Raw genomic sequence first — 20,109 nt, 5'->3', positions numbered from 1 at the left:
GATCACTTTTCTTTGAATTATCAAGAGCATTTCCTTCTCTAATCACTAACTTGTCAGCTAAGATTTACTGCCCTGCATGTTGGTCACCTTCTGTGCACAGTCTTCTTTCCTCAAGTATAAGCTCCTGGAAGAAATGACCTAAATGGTCTCATGCATTCTTACGTTTTCTGGTCCTCTTGTGTGACTGAGGCCTTTACATCTTGTCTTGAGAGCTTCCCCCCACACACTCTTTTTTAAAGGTGAAGGTTAGTTGAGTTAGTTAAGCCTAGGAGAAAACTGCATTTGCAGTCATCCATAGCCTGAGATATGGGGGTGGGAGAAGGAGGGAGAGGGATAAGCGACTCCACATGGAGACAGCATTGCAAGGAAAATGTTTTTTTAATAACTATCCTCTTTCATCTAATATCTCCTAGCAGCATGCAATAATTCAAGAGCAAAGGGAGCCCCCATAATTTGCTTCCATCTCCCCTGTCTCCTCTTTCCCAGACAGGAGGACAGACAGCAAATAGCAGAGTTGGTGGGGGAGATGTGGTGGGGCACCGACGTCCTTTGGAAGGAACGCGACTAGAGCTAATTGCAGGAACTGAGAACGTGGACCGTAGAATATTAACTCCCAGCCCACCACCTCCACTCCAACCCTGCGGAACGAGTCTCTGGGGGGCCCAACTCAACCGCCGCTGGGGGCGCTGGGGGCGGAGACCGGCGATGCTCCGCCCCCGGAGCTGGGTGATGACCAGCAGGCGGCGCCGCGCGCTTATTTAGGGTGCCGTCCTCGGAACGCGGATCACGGTACCCTCGCGAAGGTTAGGAGGGAGGCGGCGAGATGAGCGGGGCGCCTGTGTTCCTGAGCGCCGCCGAGGTGCAGCAGCACCTTGGCAGCCCCAGCCTCCTCATCCCACGTCTGGAGGCGGCTCTGGCCAATTTCTCCAGCGGCCCCGACGGAGGGGTTATGCAGCCGGTTCGCACCGTGGTGCCGGTGGCCAAGCACAGGGGGTGAGTGAGGAAGACTGGGGCCAGGGGCTAGAGAAACTGGAAAGGAGGAGGGATGGGGAGGGTAATAGTGCGAGAGAGGAAGAGAGGGCTTGCTAATTATTCTTATTAAGAGCTGCCGCCTAATACGTGTGCTTCCCAGTGTGCTAAGTGAGACTTTACAGGGCTTACCTTATTTAATTCAGCACACTCTCCATATATACGTAGGTACCTATGCAACTGTTTTACCGATTGGAAAACTGAGACTCAGAGAGGTTAAATGATTTACGGAAGGTTACTGCAGCTAGTTAAGTGGCCGAACGGGAGGGTTTTTCTCATCCAGAGTTCTCCTGAACGTAGTGTGCATATCGCCTAAGGGAAGGGGCGTGAGAATGAGGGACAGGCAGAGGACCAGTAGGGCAGTGAAGGAGGAGGAAAGAGAAAGGAAGTTATGTGGGACTTGGTAGGACACCCCGGCATTGGTGGGAAGAGGTTGAAACTGTTTCCTCTCTCCCTGTAGTTTTCTGGGGGTCATGCCCGCTTACAGTGCTGCAGAGGACGCACTGACCACCAAGTTGGTAACCTTCTACGAGGGCCACAGCACCACTGCCGCTGTCCCCTCCCACCAGGCCACTGTGCTGCTCTTTGATCCCAGTAATGGCTCCCTTCTGGCGGTGAGCAACTCCCTGCCCCTGGGTGGAGGGGGCCCTGGGGGCCCAGATCTAAAGTCAGAAGTTAGTTCTCCATGAGCCAGGGAATTTTTATTGTGTCCACACATGCTCCTCTCTGAGTGACTGGGTAACAGCAACAGTGAACCTTATCTGTGACCATGTATCTGTTTCTAGGACTGAGAGAAGATGCATAAGCCAGTACCAGAGCCCACTGCTGCTTCAAGTGTGTGACAGTGGGGAATAACCTCGGCATTCTTGTATATGCTCTCATCCTATTCCAGTTACTCCAAACACACAGCTTGAACAAACCCAGGAGGCAAGGAAACATTTATTTAGTGAATCTGTGTAACAGGAAGAGAAGGGGTGTTCTGAAAATCCCAGTCTTTTCTGAAGGGTACACATGATCTGTTGTAACATTTAATGATAGCATCAAAAACTAGCAGTAGCCCAAATTTATTGAGCCCTCTGTGTGTGTCAGCCTCTGTTCTAAACAATTTACATTTATTAAATTTCTCAATACTTAGAGCCACTCTATGAGGTAATATTACCCCCATTTCGCAGATGAGGAAACTGAATCATAGAGCAAACATGCCCAACTAACCCAGGTTTACATAGTTAATAAGTGGCATGGCTGGATGTCAGACCCACTTGCTGTAAGTCCAGGACCTATATTCTCTTGAGACCATGCTCTAGATCCTACCTGCTACCACTCAGGGCTTATCATGTGCCAGGCAAATCAAAGGAGAAATTGATCTTACTTAGTTATGACAACATTCCTCTGTGGGAGATTTTATTTCACACATGTGCCCCTCCCCAAATCTGTTGAGGTCTCTGAAACTCATAGTAGAGCCATTTCACTTGAAGTCACACAGCTGGTTAGTGAAAGACCCAGGAATCAATGCCCTGTCTGTCAACCTGGTCGTCTTCAGACATGTGCTCTGTGCACTACCCCCCAAGCTGGCTCTGAGACCAGGCAGTCGAGTTGTCCTTAATTTCACCCCACCATCCCCTGGATCCTTAGATACCTGAATTTCTGGCTCTTGAAGGAACCTGGTTGTACATTAACCCTCTGGGAAGAGTATCTAGCTCTTCCCAACCTATTCATCCAGTGGAGATGCCATCCATACCAATAGTGGCTCCCCAGGAAAGAGGAACCACTCAGCCTTTTAAACTGACTAAAATGACAAGACCTTAGATCTTTCCTGAACCTCCTCAGAAGTAAGTGATTCTCTTTCTCATCTATAAAATGAGAAATACTGATTCTACCTTGTGAGAATCAACTGAGATGAATAACTTATAAACAGAATAGAATAGTGCAAAAATGGTGAGTATTAGACAGACATAATTTAGAGCTGGGGAGCTTTTAAAAATAAGGATGTCTGGGTCCCTCCCCTAGAGATTTAGATTAAGTTAATCTAAGGGTTGTGTCAGGGCAACTGTGTCTTTACAAATGTGTGACAGGAGAAGAGAGTCACTGAGGTAGAATTTTATGGCGCTTGCACAGATGCCAGATAACTTACTCTTATTCCTTAAACCCCTCTTTAATTTTGTGTATTGAGAATCCTAGAGTAAGAAAAGAAAAAGGGAAATTTTTGAGAGTTCATCATGTACTAGACATTTTCATGTACCTAATATATTGAATCTTTACAGAAACCCTCTGAATGGTTAGCATTATCATTGTTTTTACAGGTGAGGAAACCAGTGCTTAGAGATTAAGAGATTTGTTCAAAGTTAAGTTTCTCCTAAGTGGAGGAATTGGATCCAGGTCTGATAGCAAGCCTGTGCTTTTGCAGGAAATGATACTTCCTAGGGCTACTCTGTAGAGCAGCTCCTCTCCACCTAAGAAGTGGAAGGCAGGGAGTTTCCTTACTCACTGTCTCTTGTTTCCTCCAAGGTCATGGATGGAACTGTCATAAGTGCAAAGAGAACAGCTGCAGTATCTGCCATTGCCACCAAGGTAAGATTGGTGCCTGGTTGTGCTACCAAGGTTTGCCGGGGTTGGGTTTGGTGTCTCAAGCTTGACAGCCTCAGGGTAGGTGTGAGGAACTTATTTTGGTATCCCTTTGGACATAGCTTCATATGCCAGATATGGGATGTCAGGTGAGCACAATGATTCACAAAATTATTAGATGCCATTTAATGACTACAACAGATTCCAGGTACCCTATTTGCATTATTGCTGATCCTCACATCAATCTTGCAAAGTAGATATGATTTGCTCCATTTGCCATGTATAGGAAATGTGGCTCAGAGAAGTTATGTGAGTTGCCCAGGATCACACAGCTACTAAGTGGCAGAGCAAGAATTTAAAACTTGACTTCTCTGACTGCCAGCCCACTTTCCTGCCCCTATACCACAATGCTCCTGGTCTGGTCAGTCAGAGTGGTTGCCAGTAGCGCAAAGCCAGTACTGCACAAGAAGCAGAGGAGAAGCCAAATAGTTTCAAGTAGACTTGTGTATTCATTCCACCAGTATTGACTGAGATCCTACCATATGTCGAGCACTGTTCTAAATGTCAGGGATATTTAAGCAAATAAAAAGCACATGGTTTGATTTGCAAAGAATAGAACACAAACAAAACTAAACCAACAAACTCCTTTATGAGCTTAATAATATTGCTAGGATTTGCTTAAAAAAAAAAGAAAAAAACCCCTCCACTACCAACAGAAAACAAATGGTGGGTTAGAAGGATGACAATAAAGCAGAGTTGAGAGTACTGGGGAGGGGTGACATTTTAAATTATCCAGGAGTGAGTGAAATGGCAAGGCAGGGAGGAGCTCTCCTGGCAGAAAGGAGCAAGTGATGGGGTGATGATGTCCCTAAGCAGTGTCAGGGCATCCTGCAGGAACACCAGTATTTGTAGAGATCAGAATTAAGAAGAGGAGGCTTCGAGAACTAGGTGTCTGTGGGAACGATTGGAGTCCAGAAGTTTCACATTAAATGGAGAAGTACAAGGTCTGGAAATGCTGTTTTATGAGCCTAATCATAAAGGAAATGTGGGATCTAGGGAAGGGTTGGAGCCGAAAACCAGTGTGAGTGTGTTAAAGTCTAAACACATGGTGGGGAGGGGAGAATGTGAGGGCCAGTCTGGTGATTGTGCAGGAAGGGGATGGATTACAATATGTACCTGGATGAACTAGTTTTTAAAATTATATCCAGACCCAAATCAGATTGAAATAATCAAGGGGATCCTTGAGATATTTCTGCTGGTAATTTAGGAACAGAGTGACTCTAACAATACTACCTCACATTTGTAAAGGACTTTGGTCTTTTCCAAAATATCTTTTAACCCATTGTTTCAACTAATCTGTGGTTTTCTGTAAGGAAGGCAGAGCTAGTATTATTGGCCCTATTTTGCACAGAAGGCTATACAAAGTAGGGTTTCCTGAAGTCGTGTAACTCAGGTAGCTGTGGGGTCTTCCAAGGCTGCCTGGTTTTCTTGTCTCACATCAATAGTTTCCAACCCAATCTATGCAGTGTTAGCAGCTCCTGGGGGATTTTTTAAGAATTCAGATTTCCAGACTCAGAGATGCAGAGAACAGACTGGTGGTTACCATAGGGGACTGGGGATGGGTGAAATAGGTGAAGGGGCAAAAGATTAGTGAGAATGTTTGGTATCTTGATCTGGGTGATGGTTAACAGGAATGTATACACATGTCAGAATTCATCAAGCTGTAAACTGAGATTTGTGCATTTTATTGTATGTACCTCAATATAAAAATAATAATAAATTTTTCAACTAAAAAAAAATTCAGGTTCTCAAAACCACTGAATCAAATCACTGAGGGTGCGGCCCTAGAAAAGAGTTTTAAGAGTCTTTGGTTGAGAGAACGGACTAGCAGTTACCAAAGGGGAGGGAAAAGGGGTTAAGAGACACAATAAGGTAGGTCACGGGGATGGTAATACAGCACGGAGAAGACAGTGACACTATAATATCTCACTACATTGATAGACAGTGGCCGCAGTGGAGGGGTGAGGACTTGATAATATGGGTGAATGTTGAACCACTAGTGTTGTGTATTTGAAATCATCATAAGATTGTATGTCAGTCATACTTTAATTTAAAAAAATAGTGTTTGGTTGAATCTGATCATCAAGCAGGTTTGGAAACCAAATTCTTCCAGCCCAGCTCTCAGTTGCACTATGTTTCTTTTTTTGCATTGATAAAAATTAGCACTTGCAGAAGAGTTGAGAATCACTGAGCTGATTTTTCAAAGTTTAGGCTGAAACTTCACAGCTTTATTCCCAAGGGCCCAGATGGGCTATTTCAATGAGGACAAAGGGTCTATTTTACTTTTTGCTCTGTAATAATAGAATGCTTTCCTTTCTACCACTTCTCTTTCATCTGGGGCTCTTGGGAGGAGAGTGAGAAGTATAGGAAGTTCTTGGGTTTCCTAGACACTAGGAATTCTTTGCATTTGGGTTGCACATAACCTGATTTGGGACTCTGACATGCTTCCCCAAGGTGACAGTATATATCAGGGTTCGTCCCTGGCATGCATTTATTCCACAAATACTTGAGTGCCCATCAGAGGCCAGGCCCTGTGCTCAGCATGGGGCATAAGTGGTGAGCAAAGTCAGGTACAGTAACTGCCATCATGGAGCACAGTCATTCGGAGAGACAGATATTAATCCTAAGATCACACCAATAAATGTGAAACTGCAACCCTGACAAAAACATTGAATAGAAAGGGGTGAAGTGCTTTGAGAACATAAAACAGGGGGTCTTAACCTAGTCTGTGAGACTTGGGAAGGCTTTTCCTCGGTTAAGGATATCTGAGCTGAGATTTAATGGTAATAGGATGGTAATGGTAATACTGTGAGGGGCAGAGGGAAAAGTATTCCAGGCAGAAGAACATGTGCAAAGGCCCTGTGGTTGAGGAAGGTACATGTGCTTGGAGAACTGCAGGGAGGCCAGTGTAGCTAGAAGACAGGAAGTCCAGAGAAGCAATGCATGAGGGAGAGATGGGGTGGTCAGACCATGCATGGACTTAGCAAATGCAAATTAAACACAGGCTTTCAATTTCTTCAATTAAGAAACCTAGCAGATTCATATACATGTTTTTAATTATATGCATGTTATGGGAAAAGAATAAAGTTCCATTAATCCTGTTATGATTTAATAAATCTTCTAACTGTTACATCATTTAGGAAGAGATGTTAACTATAACATTATTACCATGGCAACAAATTATCAAGTAAGACAACCAATGAGACTTAGAGATTTAGTTCCAGATGTAGAAGGTTACTTTTACAGAACACTGCAACAATTTCTGAAGCCCACTCTTTCAAGATTGAGAATAATCAAAAACAACAACAGAAAAATGACTTAGGTAAGGAAAAATCACCTAATTCTCCTTATTGGACAAGAGCATAAGATTGCTAGTTTTGTGGATATTGTAATTTTGATACCTTTACATATCAGATTCTTTGAGCTGTGTTTTCTAGCACAGAATGGTATCTTTCCTTCTGTAAGCAAAGGAACCATGGACATCTGCTAATATTTCTGAGACATCTTTTGGTAGTAACTAATAATCAAGGAGACTTGTTTTCAAATCTATACTCCAGAATTTCAGTCACTAACCTTGTTAAAAGAGCAGACATGTGGAGCTCAAATTTTACTTAATGAAATAAAGGGCAGAAGAGGGTCTTATTTGATACTGATGGTTTGAGGGGCAAGTGATATCCTTCTATGCCAGCAGTTCTCAATCCAGAATGATTTTGCAACCCACACCAGGAACATTTAGCCATGTCTGGAGACATTTTTGGTTTTCAGAGCTGGGGGCGTGGGGGGCATGCTACTAGCATAAAGGATGGAGGCCGTGGATCCTTCTGAACACCCTATAATGCACAGCCCACCCTCCACCCCCCGACCAACAAAGAATTATCCAATCTAAATGTCAGCAGTGCTGAGGGTGAGAAGCCCTATTCTAGTTCTCTTAGATGATGGCAGATATGTGCCAATTCTGGGTAAATAAGACTGTTTGTGTCCTCATGGTGCTGACAGACCAGTTCAATAAAATAAATCTATAAACACGTAAGTGCTATGAAGTGGTGAATTCTATTGGTGAGGTCAGACAGACTTCACTGTGGCACTTATACAAGCTAGCCATAGGTTCCCACTCCCAAACACACACACAGGTCAAGAGAGAGTGGGCTCAGCAAACATAGTTGAGAACCCTTAGTTGCAAGGGCTCATGGATTCCAGGTAGCTCCTAGAAGCAACCCAGAGCTCTGAGAAGTGGGTGCTGCTTATCATTTCCCTGAGATGGGGTAGCACAGGAGGAAGAATGTGGGCTTTGGAGAATGAAAGATGTGATTCTGGAGACCCACTGTGCCACTTAATAGTTGTAGGACCCTGAGCAAGTTACTTCTCTCTTTGAACCTCAGTTTCTTCATTTGTAAGATGAGGACAAAAATAGGAGTATCTAGCTCATAAGGTCATTGTCTGAGATCATGAGGGTAAAACATTGGCATATATTAGGTGCTCAATGAAGGCTCCTTCCCTCCCACACTACACAGAGGAAACTGAAATGTAAAATGACATCTTGCCCAAGAAATAGGGAGGGAGTGGAAGACAGGGCAGAGGTCACTGTATACTCAAACTGTATTAATTCTTCACCTGGCTGCTAGTATCTTCCTTGACCTTTTCCATCTCATTTTTCTCAAATAGTTTTTGAAACCTCCCAGCAGTGAAGTGCTGTGCATACTTGGGGCTGGGGTCCAGGCCTACAGCCACTATGAGGTCTTCACAGAGCAGTTCTCTTTTAAGGAGGTAAGTCCAGGAAAGGTTGGGGGAGAAGAGAGGAGGGAGTGTCTGTGACCTTGGTCTGCACTTCTTTGGTGCAACATTGGCTATTCTGAAATAGTTGTCCAGACTCCCATCTCAACAGTTCTTTAAGTGACTTGTGCAGAAGTCCTGTTGGAGGTGAAGAGTGGGGAGAGGCCTCAACCACCTCCTTCCAGTTACTCAGTTCATAGGGGATGCCTGGGGATGCCAGGAGCCTGCGCAGTTAAAGGATTATATTTTATCCATTGTGCTTCTCTTAGGAGAGTCTAGGAGTTTTTAAGTGTTCAGAACTAAAGATCCAGGCACTGGGAATGAGGCCTAGAGGGTGGAGACCACAGAATGCCTCTCCTCTAGCCCAGATGTGGTTACACCTTTCCCAGATCATGGCTTACAGTTCCTACTGTGAAAATTTGATGCTACTTTTGTTTTTTGTACATGCATGAGAGGGGTAAGGCAGACTTAAAGTATGATTTTTTAATAATAAAAATTATGTATCTGTTTTGAGAAATAGGAAGACAAAAATTTCCTTTTATCTGTTTCAAAGACAAGGGGTTAACATTTTCCAATCTTTTCTCGTCAGTTTTTTATAACCTAGTTTTAATCATGTTGTACAAAATTGTATATTTTCTCTTTTCACTGAATATTCTAACACCATCACTTTTCTAGATTACCAAATTTTTGTACAGAATTTGCATAATTTTCTATCAAGAAGGGCAGTATGGTTTAACCATTCTCTTGTGACTGAGTATATTGTATTGCTCTTTACCTTGGTGGACTTAGATATAACATTTATTTCTATGTTTATTACATTTTCTTATGAGAGATTCTTAAGGCCTTATTTTCAGTTGAAGGCTGACAACCCCCACCCCAGACATGGAGATCTGTTAAGTAAGCTAGCAAGTCCCCATATGTCTTGGGGTGAATGACTCCATTGCCCCCAGCACCATCCAGGAGATTCTAATCATAGCTACTCCTCTTGGCCTTTTCATATACTGAGCACCATTCACTCCTCACACCCTTCCTATCTTTAATTCCTTACACGCCCTTCAGAGATCGTTATTCTGTGCACAGCACTGCCACAGATGATCCTGTTTATGAGTCCCACACCTGCTATGACTCCTTTATGATCTCAAACATAAAGGAGAAGTTTGATGCTGACTTTATCATTCACATTTTACAGCAAGAACTCTGAATGAGGTTAGAAACAGTGACAGAGCAAGGATGGGTTTTAAGCCTGCCTTGCTCCAGAACTTGCTCTGCTAATCATTAAGCTATGTAGTAGCTGTACTGGGCCTGTGTGTTGTGGGCTAGAACTAAAAACCTTTCCCACTTGTTGAAAAGGGGTAGAGAAAGGTCGTTTTCAAACATCTGGCCAGGTGTCTGCCCAGATTAATGCTGTACACTGGGCCATATGTCCACTCTGCATAGGGAATGATTTAAATAACCACAGCCTTTATCACAGAGTGGGTGTGATGAAACATAAATGTCCAGACAATCATGACACCGATGTTCCTCTTTTTACCCCCAATGAAGGTGAGGATATGGAACCGCACCAAGGAAAATGCAGAGAAGTTTGCAGACAGAGTGCAAGGAGAGGTACAGATCTGTTCATCAGTTCAGGAGGCTGTGACAGGTGCAGATGTGATTATCACAGTCACCATGGCAACAGAGCCCATTTTGTTTGGTAAATGGGTGAAGCCAGGGGCTCACATCAACGGTAAGCAGAGTGGCTCCATGAACCATGGGTAGGTGGTGGCCAGACTCATCCCTAGGCTGGACCAAGGGGCTGCATCTGCAGAAGTGTTTTACTCATACAAAATGCCTGAACCTTCTTAAGAGCCTCAGGAACATGTGAGCTCTGAAAAGCAATATTCACTCCAAAATATGAAATAAATACTGTTAACCTGAAAGTAATAGATTGAAGTTCTAAAAATGTAACATTATGGCAGATGGTCAGTCACAGCTCAGTTCTTAAATGGAATGAAATTTCAATTACAAAAGCCAAATAATTCATTTGTTCTTAACACTTGGAATGAAAAAAATTTTTAAATTACAGCATGAACGATGTTTAATGTGACATGTGGATGTTTTTTATTATATGTGAGAGGCTGGGTGGGACGCTAAACATAGAGTTCCTGGAGTCTCTAAAGATCCACAAATGGCCTAGGAGTTATCTAAATTCTTTATACGTATTATATCATTTAATCCTTATAACAGCCTTACTGGTGGGAGCTATTATTATGATCCCCATTTTACAGGTAGGTAAAGCAAGGCATGGAGAGATTGAGTAACTTGCTCAAAGTCAGAGGTTCTTGAGGCAGAGCTGGGATTTGAACCTAAGCAATCTACCCTCAGAGCACAAGTTCTGAAATAATATATATCTTTCAATAAGACTGGATTCCAGTGAGCATATGGGCAGACCAGAGGATTTAGAAGATTTTGGTGCCCATGCTTTAGTGACAAGCACCCAGTGTGAACTCAGAAGCTAATGTCTCTGTACACATTGGCAGATGAGCAGGCAAGAGCCAAGGATCATGATTATTCATTACTCACAAATGTATATTGAATCCCTACCATGTGCCAGGCACTGTTCCAGGTGCTGGGGATACTACATTAAACCACCACTCAAAGTCTCTGCTTTCCTGGCGCTCACCTTCTAGTGAGGGGAGATAGGTAACTAACAAGTCAACAAATAGATGAACTAGATAATTCCAGCTAAAGAGAAGTTCGGTAAAAAAACAAAATGTGGCATATTTGAGGAATGAGCTGAAGGAAGTTCAGGGAGTCAGCCTGTGAGGTAATGGTGTAGGTAGAAGTGACCTGGCTGTTAGGTAAGAGATGGGCTGGGGCTGGCTTTATGGACAGTAAAACCATTTCTGGAAGGACTTGGGAAATCAAGAGAATCCAGTTCTTGGTGAAATGGACAAGAACTGAATCTTCAGCAGGACTGACTTTATTTTTTCCTGCTTCAGACAGCACATATTTATTATCTCACTGTTTCTATAGCTCAGGAGTCTGGGCATGGGTCAGCTGGCTTGTCTGGTAACACAACAATGAAATCCAGTGTGTCCAGGCTGCAGTCTCTTCTAGAGCTTGGAGGCCCTTCTGGGCTCACGTGGTCATGGCAGGTTCCCTACATGTAGGACAAAGGTGCCATTTCCTTGGGGCCACCCTCAGCTCCTAGAGGCTGCCCACATTCCTTATCATGTGAATGCTCCATATGAAAAGCTAACAACAAAGGATCCCTCTCACACCTTGCCTCTCTCTCCCAGAAGGGCTGACTTGATTTTGAGTCAAGACATCTCATACTTCCCTAGCCTAAAGATAAAATTGGTGCATGTGTTCACAGAGGCATCAAATATGCTTAAGAAAAGTATGTTACAGGGAAACACCAACAACAGGTTTTACTTACTTTTCAGCTTGACTAAGACACAAGCTCAGTTCCAGCCTCCTGCCAGCCAGTGTCTGACCCTCACCCTTTCTAGCCCCATGGGAGCAAGGCTGAACCCAGTCAGAATCAGACCCCTCCCTTTGCTGCCTGGCCCATCTCCATTTGCCCAAGTGGTCTCACATGACCCTTTGAGAACTTGCCCTGCTCAGAAAAAAGGGGCAAACAAATGCTATGACAAGAGGTGGCTTGAGAAGCTAGGCTTTTCCCACCAGCTTATGATTTATTTACGAGCTTCATTAGTGTTTCTGTTCTAAAGAATGCCTCACACAAACAACCTTCAAGATGGACATTTTTTACACCACTTCCTTTGAAAATTAGAGTGAGGGAAAACAGGAGAGGGAACAAGTAGAGAAAACTGGATGGCCTTGCAAGAAGGCATATTAATGCTGCCTTATGTAGGCTTTATAGCAGTTTCCAAAGACTGGCTGGCCTTGGGCTAGATCCAGCCAGCAGATGTGTTTTGTTTGGACCATAGCATATTCTAAACATCAAGAAATAACACATGCAAATAGATTTCCTACTTCTCTTAAAATGTGGGGGTGGGGGGTGGGGTAGGGGAATCTAACAGTGGCCCTGCATTCTCACATGGCAACAATTAGCTGGAGCTTAACAATGACTGTCCCCTGTCCCCTTTAGAAGGGCCTGCTTTCTTCTATATACCTCAGTCTCCACCACTTCCAGTCCAGTTCCTCTAATCAGCTTTGCTCACATTCGTTACCCACCTGGCCTGCAGGCATTTGGTTGCAACCTCTGCATCATCCCCTGTGCCAGTGCCAGGAGGCGATTCCATGGATTCATTGCTGTGGTCTTGGGCTCTGCAGAGGATGTGAAAGCTTGGTGTCAGGGTGGAGACAGTTTCCTCTTTGCTGGGGCTTCTCCATGACCTTGACACTGGACTCTTTGTCATGAGTTAAGAGTGAAGTGGTTGGGGGTGAGCAATGGAAACAACTGAAGAGCAAGCAGACAGAAAGAAAACAGAGGTTTGTGGGGTATGAATAAGCTTCAAGGGGTGTCTCTGTTGCAGGGTTTTTGTAAGGAAGTCACTCCTGATAAGTGGAAGAGGTGTGAAAAGTGTAGCCAAAGATGCTCTTATTAGATATGTACAGCCTGAGACCTCTTTTTTCCCTTTTTTTCTACTCCCCGATTGCTGATTTGAGAAGAGTTTCCAGGGGAGCCCTTTTCCCCGGAGCCCATTTCCCACCTGAGTTGATACAGGCAGAGCACAACAAAGGATGGACTCCCAGAAGCTGGTCTGCCCTTCAGCCCAGCACTTCACTTCTTCAAGCCTCTGTTGTGCATCTTTTAAATAGGAACCAGACAAGAAGTGTCCTTGTGAGGACTATAAATAATATATGTAAAACGTCCCACAGAAACATGCCATACATATAAATAATACATGTAGGTACCCAGTAAATGAAGGCTAAGTTGCCTCAAAGTCTTCCAGGAATGAGATGGGATGTGAAATGAAATGGAAAAAATAATAGGCATTATTCTTATTAATGAATAGCCAGTCTTGCTGACTGGGAGTGGGTGAGCCTGGGGAAGTAAGGCACCCAAATCTGAATGTTCCACCCCTCTTTTTCCCCACCCCTCTTCCTTTCCTTGGCATGTTTAGAATCCCTTGCAACTATTTCTGGGCTCAGGGTATGTTTTGTTGTCTCTTAGCTGTTGGAGCCAGCAGACCTGACTGGAGAGAGCTGGACGATGTGCTCATGACACAGGCTGTGCTCTACGTGGATTCCCAGGAAGCTGCCCTGAAAGAGTCTGGAGATGTCCTGCTGTCAGGGGTGAGCCTCTTCTGGTGGGCTGTGGCTGGTCTGGCCTCACCCAGGTCCCAGGGTTTCTGTTACTTAGGAGCCTCCTCTGTTTGGCTTGCTCCAGACCTCGGTCATTTCCCCCCATGCCCCCAGCCATAGCTCCTAAACATCTCTCAACCCTTTCTAATCGCCTTCTGGAATAATGTGGTCTTTATGTCAGTGACATGTGTTCTCATTCCCTTTGCCTGGAGAGAGAAGCTTGATGGATTTTTCCATTGGACTGAGATATCCTATAAAGCAGTAGGATTGGGAGATGAGAGTCTGTTACAGCCTGGAAATCTTCCCAACATGGCCAACAGAATAGGACTGTGGTTGGCCACTTTCTGGCCTTCTTTTTCTTGTGTAATCAGGACATAGAAGCAAGGAGGGGGCTGCCAAAATGAGATGTTGGATTAAAAATATGTCTATTTTCTTACTGACCCAGCATCCTACCAGTATATTCCCCTGGCCACAAACTTACATGTCTGCACAAAGGCAGATGCTATGCAAAACTGACAGTGAAGTTGGGGAGCATCCTCCCTGACAGCATCCAGTTTACAAATGGTGTTTTTATAAGCTCCCTGCCTTGGCTTCAGAAGGTGGCCAGAGCAGACATTAGGTCTATAGCCTGGGTCAGTGTGTGTTCGTTCCACAGGCCAAGATCTTTGCTGAGCTGGGAGAAGTAGTGAAGGGAGTGAAGCCAGCCTACTGTGAGAAGACCACAGTGTTCAAGTCTTTGGGTAAGGGCCATGGCTCCCAGGGCACAGATCTAACCAGAGTACAAGGCAGGTTCATCCGTTGGTGGAAAGAGGAATGAATCACCAGACTTTGGAGCTAGATCATGAAATCCATCATCTGGGTCAGTTAGTTACATATCCTAGCATAGTGGTTAAGCCTGTGAACTCTGGCACTGGGCAGTCCTGGGTTGGATTCTATTCTCTGCCACTCCCTGGACATGTGTCTTTGGGCAGGTGACCTCTCTGAACCATGGTTTCTTCATAACCTGTTACCTTGGATTTTTGTGAAAATTATATGAATGTGTATGTAAAGTGATTTGCACACAGCAAGTGTCAGCAGTAAATCATTTAGACTTAGTTCTGAATGAAACTCAAAAGAGGTCCTTCAGAGGTGGAAGGAGGGGGATAAAGATGTTAAAAGACAGGAGCTTAAGGGAAATGGCAGGGAGAGAGACCCACACAGGAAATACAGACTGAGAGCTCTTTTTTCCCTCCTCCTCTGCCCCACTGCTTGCTGATTTGAGAAGAGTTTCCAGGGGAGCCCATTAGCAGCTGAGTTGATGCAGGTGGAGCACAACAAAAGATGGGCTCCCAGAGGCCAGTCTGCCCCTCAGCCCAGCACTCCCCCACCTCACCAGACTGAAGCACATGACAAAAATGGCAACAGTGCTGATACACATAAAATACTGAAATACTCCCAAACTGGTTGTTAAATAGTTGCTGCCCTGAGCACCTCAAGAATGTCCTGTCCCTCTGTCCCAGACCTTCCATATTTCTTATGATCAAGCACCCAAACCAGCTGTTAAATATTTTAAAAATCTCTCAAGCATAGAGAAGGAAAGGCAGTATAAATTCTATCAGAGCCTGGTTCAAAGACATCACACTGATCCAGTTGTGTCTGAAAGTTCCAGAGTTCGTAGCAGATAAGAAGTCAGCTGACCCCACTGGAGACAGAACACTGCAGAAATCTGCACATCCCTTCTGAGCAATTTTTGTTTTCTCACTTTGGGGATTGGTTTATTGGCACATCTTTTGTCTACCAGGCTCCATAGCGGTTGCAGGGGTGGCTGCAAAAACTAATAAAAATAACCAGCCCTGCCCTTGAAGAACATAAACGGTATGTGTCCAAAAGAACATGACAAAGTGAGGCTGCTGAAGTATACAGATCAAATAATTGGGGGAAAAAAACAAAGGAAAAGGGGCCTATTTATTCATATAATAAAATTACATGAAATTCAAACACCCTTGTCCATAGAGTTTCACTGGAATGCAGCCAGGCCCGTTTGTTTATTGTCTGTGGCTGCTTCTGCCCTCCAGCAACAGGGTTGGATCGTTGCAACAGAGACCATAGGGCCCACAAAGCCTCAGATATTTACCATCTGGCTCTTTACAGAAAGTTTTCTAACTTCTGAACTAAACTTTGAAGGACACTTACAAATTGTTTGGTGGGCATTTTATTGGGAAACTGCCAGTCACAGAGAGGGTCTGCTTCAGGAAGAGTTGTTCAGACAAAAACTGAACCAAATTTCTGTCCGTTCCAGGTATGGCAGTGGAAGATATGGTTGCAGCCAAGCTGGTGTACGATTCCTGGTTGTCTGGTAAATAAAATGAAGGAACTTTGCCTTGTGGTGGATGCTACAGTTTCAGGGATGTCACCACCAGTTGTCTCATAATTTCTAGATCAAATGAGGGAGCCCAGTGCTCAGTGAACTGTAGCTTTGTGCTTAGCATGTTGTAACCTTAAATGAGAATCCCATTTGTGTTTGTAATTGGTAAGTAAAACTTGGTGGTCTTTTCTTCTGTTACATCAGATTATAGTGGCATTCCCTTTTCCCTGTATTTCACTGTGTTTTGAAATAAATATTCCTTGAAATAAAGCATTTTCCAATTCTGAAGTTCTTGTTTGAGTAATTTCTGTCTCTCATGGCAGGGAAAATGAGGGGATCAGGTGCTTCCATTCACTCCCTGGGGAAGCTCCAATGACTATAATCAATTTTTTTCTAATTGTTAAGTTGACATACAACTTCAATACCACAAGATTCATCAGTTTACAAATTAAAATACCACAAGATTCACCAGTTTACATACATTTCAGTGGTTTTTAGTACATTCACAGGGTTGTGCAACCATCACTACTAATTTCAGAACATTTTATCACCCGAAAAAGAAACCTGCAACCCAATCCCACTCCCCCTTCTTCACAGCCCCTGGCAACCACTAATCTACTTTCTATTTTCATGGATTTGACTCTTCTGGACATTTCATATAAATGGAGGCAGATATTATATAGCCTTTGGTTCCTAGCTTCTCAATAAAATCCCAGGGAACAGTGGAGCTCCTTTATTGGTTAAGACTCCTTTGGTCATGAGTGGAGGGGACCACAATTTGAACTACCTTAAGCTGATTGAGGAATGGAATTTTTTGGCTCTTGCAATTAAGAAGTACACAGGTAACTGGGTTCAACAACAGCTACATGTACCAACAGAAGCCAATCTCTCTCTCTCCATCCTTTTGCTCTGTGTTCTTGAGCGTTGGCTCCATTATCAGGTAAGCTTCCCCCTGGTAGTGACAGAATGGTTGCCAGCAGCTCCCTAATCATAGGCTGTTCTCTTCAGAAACCATAGCAGAATAGAAATTCTCTTCCTTCACAGTTGAAAGTCTCAGAGCTGAGGCTCACAGGACCATCCAGGTCATATGTCCATGTTTTGTGCCTAACATTGTGGCTGAGAGAGATGGAATACTCTGACACAGGCCAGCGCTGTGTCCCTATCCCTGAACCAACACATCATCCAGGGGAGTCTGATGTCCCCATTATCCAGGTCTAGGTCGCATGTCTCCCTTGAAGTCAGGAGTGGAATTAGCCCACTTGACCACATGAGCTGACAGAAGGAAGGTGTCTCATCAAAAAGAGGGAGGACTGGATTTGGGTAAGCAAATCTACAGATGCCCGCAATATCAGTGTTGAAAGTATTATCAGGGATCATACAGGAGATCATACAGGAGAGGACCAACCTCCTCAACTCACAGATGGGGAAACTGAGGGGCAGAGATGCTGTCCCTAGCTAGGTACCCTGAACCCACTAGCAGAGGTTTTTGGCCCTTGTCCTGCCAAAGACCTCATACAAATCCACCCCATCTCCTAAGCTGGTTATCAGGCAAGTCAGCGGCAATGAAAAACATTTTCTATTGCTTTGTTTTCTACCAAAACTCTTGCAGGTACATGCTCTAGGTAGCTTAGCCAAAAGCTACCATGTTTGCCCAGGCTGTGTCTGGACAGGGGCATTTGCTCTGGAATAAAATATCCATATGATCTCTTCGGCATACCTCAAGTGACTGTGGAGTCTTTCTGAGGAACTTACTGGTCAAAACCGTAAGGGATGTGTAAGAAAAGGGTATGTGATGATGAGATTATTAAAAGCGCCTCAGTTTGTTCATAGATTTCTTTTTTGTTCTTTCCATAAGAGCCCCTACAATAACTCTGTGCTAGACTGCTGAGATACAACAGAAGTAAAACAGTCTTCTCTGACAGTGTAGGAAGACAGATATAAAGAACATTACAGAACCATGCTTTGGTTTGCAGGCAATAGAAATAGTAACAGGAAATAGATGCTGCACTCAAAAGGAGTAATTGAAGAGAATTTAATGAAGAGGCTGTTTATGAAAGAGAGGGTAGTGTTAAAGGAACCAGGAGGAGATGGTGAAGGAACAGTAGGAAGTTGCCACCACTGCTGAGCAGTTAGGTGACACAGCAAGCACTGGAGCTATCACTGAGGGCAGCCAAACAGGTGCTGCAGGCTTAGATAAAGGCAGGCAGGTACTGCCCCACAAGGAAGAAACAAGTGGAATGTATATCTCAGTCTCTCCTTCCTCAAATTCTCTAGTCTCTTAATGGTACCTTCAATTGGCCAAACCCAACCAGAAGCCCAAATCAAGAGAGCCCTTTGATGCAGCCCAGAGGTCAAACATTAGGACACAGAGGTGGGTAGAAAACAGAAGTTATGGGAGGCCAGACAGAAGATGGCCTGCAGAGTTAGGAAGAGTGCACAACCCAGACTAGGGGTGGACAGAGAGGGTAAGTCTCCCACTATGGCTGGCTACATGGAGGCATGGTTTGCTAGGAAGAAGGATGACAGTATACAAAGGCACAGGCATATGAGAGGCATGCTGTTTCAGAGAGTGACAAGAAACCTGGTGCGGCTATAATCAGGGAACAGAGAAAGGAGTGGTCAGAGATGAGATCAGAGGCTTGTTAGGTTAAATTTGCTATTCATCAAAAGAGAGAGAGTAGTTTTAGAAACTGTATTATCACCATTTGGGTTTGGATAATTCTTTGTTGTGGGGGGCTGATTGTGCATTTTGGGATGTTTAGCATCCACTGTTTCTACCCACCAATATCAATAGCATTCCCCTTCCCCCAACTCATGATATAATAAAGAATATCTCCACTCAGTGCTAGATGTGCCCTGAGTGGGTGAAGAGCAAAACCATCCCAGTGGAGAACCATGACTTGGGAGAATATGGGTTTGGTTCTGGGCATATTGAGTTTGAGGTGCCTGTGAAACATTCAAAGGGAAATGTCAGATAAGCACTTGGGCTTATGAATTTGGAGCCAAAAACAGTGATCTGGGCTGGTGACTCAGATTTAGGAATTAGGAGCACAAACTGACTGACCTGTATAACATGATGGTCTGAAATCCAAGCACTATACATTTATCACACTGTAACTTTTCACTCCACTTGTCAGTGAAATGTTCTTTCATTTCTTGTTGACTTTTATGTTAGAGAAAAAAATGAGGTGGGTAGAGGGTTAGACAGCATTGGATTGACCTATTATAAGTATCTAGTTTAAGGGATGGAGGTCTGAGTTCAGTGAATATTAAACTCATCCTGGTTTATAATCCTCTAGTTTTTGTCTCTAGACGAGGCTTTTAATTTTTTTACTATTTTATTTTATTGTATTGTATTATTTTATTTTACTTTTAGGAAAGCAAGGCAAATGTTTTTATTTAGAGATAAAGCAAGAGGACAGAGCTCCTGGCTCATGATGCCAGGAGGGGACAAGAGAGTCCTTAGACAAGGCTTTTATATTGCTCTAGTTTCTCTTCCTAAGCTTCTCTTGTGTAGTTTGAAAGATCTAGAATTCTTAGAATATTTATAACCCTTTCTAACATGGTATAAGCCTTTATAAAACATAATGCTGCCAGATGGGGAAGTTATACCCTCAACAATAAGTTGGGAGAACGCTCACTTATTCTGTAAATAAATCATAAGAAGCCAAGAGCCCATAAGAAGAGCGTAAAGGTACCCAGTAAGAAAGAACCTCAACAACAAACATCTCCCAAAAAGAGGCTGGAGTTGCATGTTCAGGCTCATTTCTCCAACCTGACTCTCTCCAGCTCTATTTTAGTTTGGGCAGAAATGGATCAAGAGTTCTTTGTGCAAAGAGAAGGTTTTTGCCTTTCAAAGTTACTTCTTTGAATGCCACATTACCCACCCCACCCTCAGATGCCATGTGAAGTGCTTGAGTTGGTGAAATTCCTAGGAGTTAACAGAGTAATCTGGATCCTGCCTCCAAACCAGGTATCATATCTAGATATGCAGCAGTATATATATGATTATATATGCATGACTATATATATATATATATATATATATATATATATATATATATACTGGCACTTGGAGGAAGGGATGT

The 20,109-nt window shown here is 43.7% G+C and overlaps 1 protein-coding gene across 2 annotated transcripts; it reads left to right on the top strand.

Annotated features, from left to right (window-relative positions):
* The first annotated feature begins 763 nt into the window (after positions 1 to 763).
* On the top strand, positions 764 to 16,309 carry CRYM (crystallin mu). Of its 2 annotated transcripts, XM_017639680.3 has the most exons (8): positions 765 to 993; positions 1,490 to 1,643; positions 3,535 to 3,597; positions 8,314 to 8,415; positions 9,964 to 10,147; positions 13,547 to 13,668; positions 14,333 to 14,417; positions 15,956 to 16,309. In XM_017639680.3, the coding sequence occupies exons 1-8, from the start codon at positions 824 to 826 to the stop codon at positions 16,018 to 16,020; spliced, it is 945 nt and encodes a 314-aa protein (XP_017495169.1). In that variant the 5' UTR covers positions 765 to 823; the 3' UTR covers positions 16,021 to 16,309. The 2 variants fall into 2 exon arrangements, with proteins under 2 accessions (XP_017495170.2, XP_017495169.1); XM_017639681.3 differs by lacking the exon at positions 14,333 to 14,417 and having other exon boundaries at positions 764 to 993.
* The last annotated feature ends 3,800 nt before the right edge of the window (positions 16,310 to 20,109 follow it).

Source organism: Manis javanica, chromosome 10 (genome assembly GCF_040802235.1).
Source record: "Manis javanica isolate MJ-LG chromosome 10, MJ_LKY, whole genome shotgun sequence".
Classification (NCBI taxonomy): Eukaryota; Metazoa; Chordata; class Mammalia; order Pholidota; family Manidae; genus Manis; species Manis javanica.
Note: the sequence above shows the minus strand (reverse complement) of the source record. Positions and strands in the feature narration are given on the sequence as shown.

Bases quoted from the DNA above. Each gene is read 5' to 3' on its own strand.
- CRYM (XM_017639680.3), top strand. From the start codon at position 824: ATGAGCGGGGCGCCTGTGTTCCTGAGCGCCGCCGAGGTGCAGCAGCAC. The intron at 1,644-3,534 runs GTGAGCAACTCC...GTTTCCTCCAAG, and splicing joins GTAATGGCTCCCTTCTGGCG to GTCATGGATGGAACTGTCAT. The intron at 13,669-14,332 runs GTGAGCCTCTTC...TTCGTTCCACAG, and splicing joins GAGATGTCCTGCTGTCAGGG to GCCAAGATCTTTGCTGAGCT.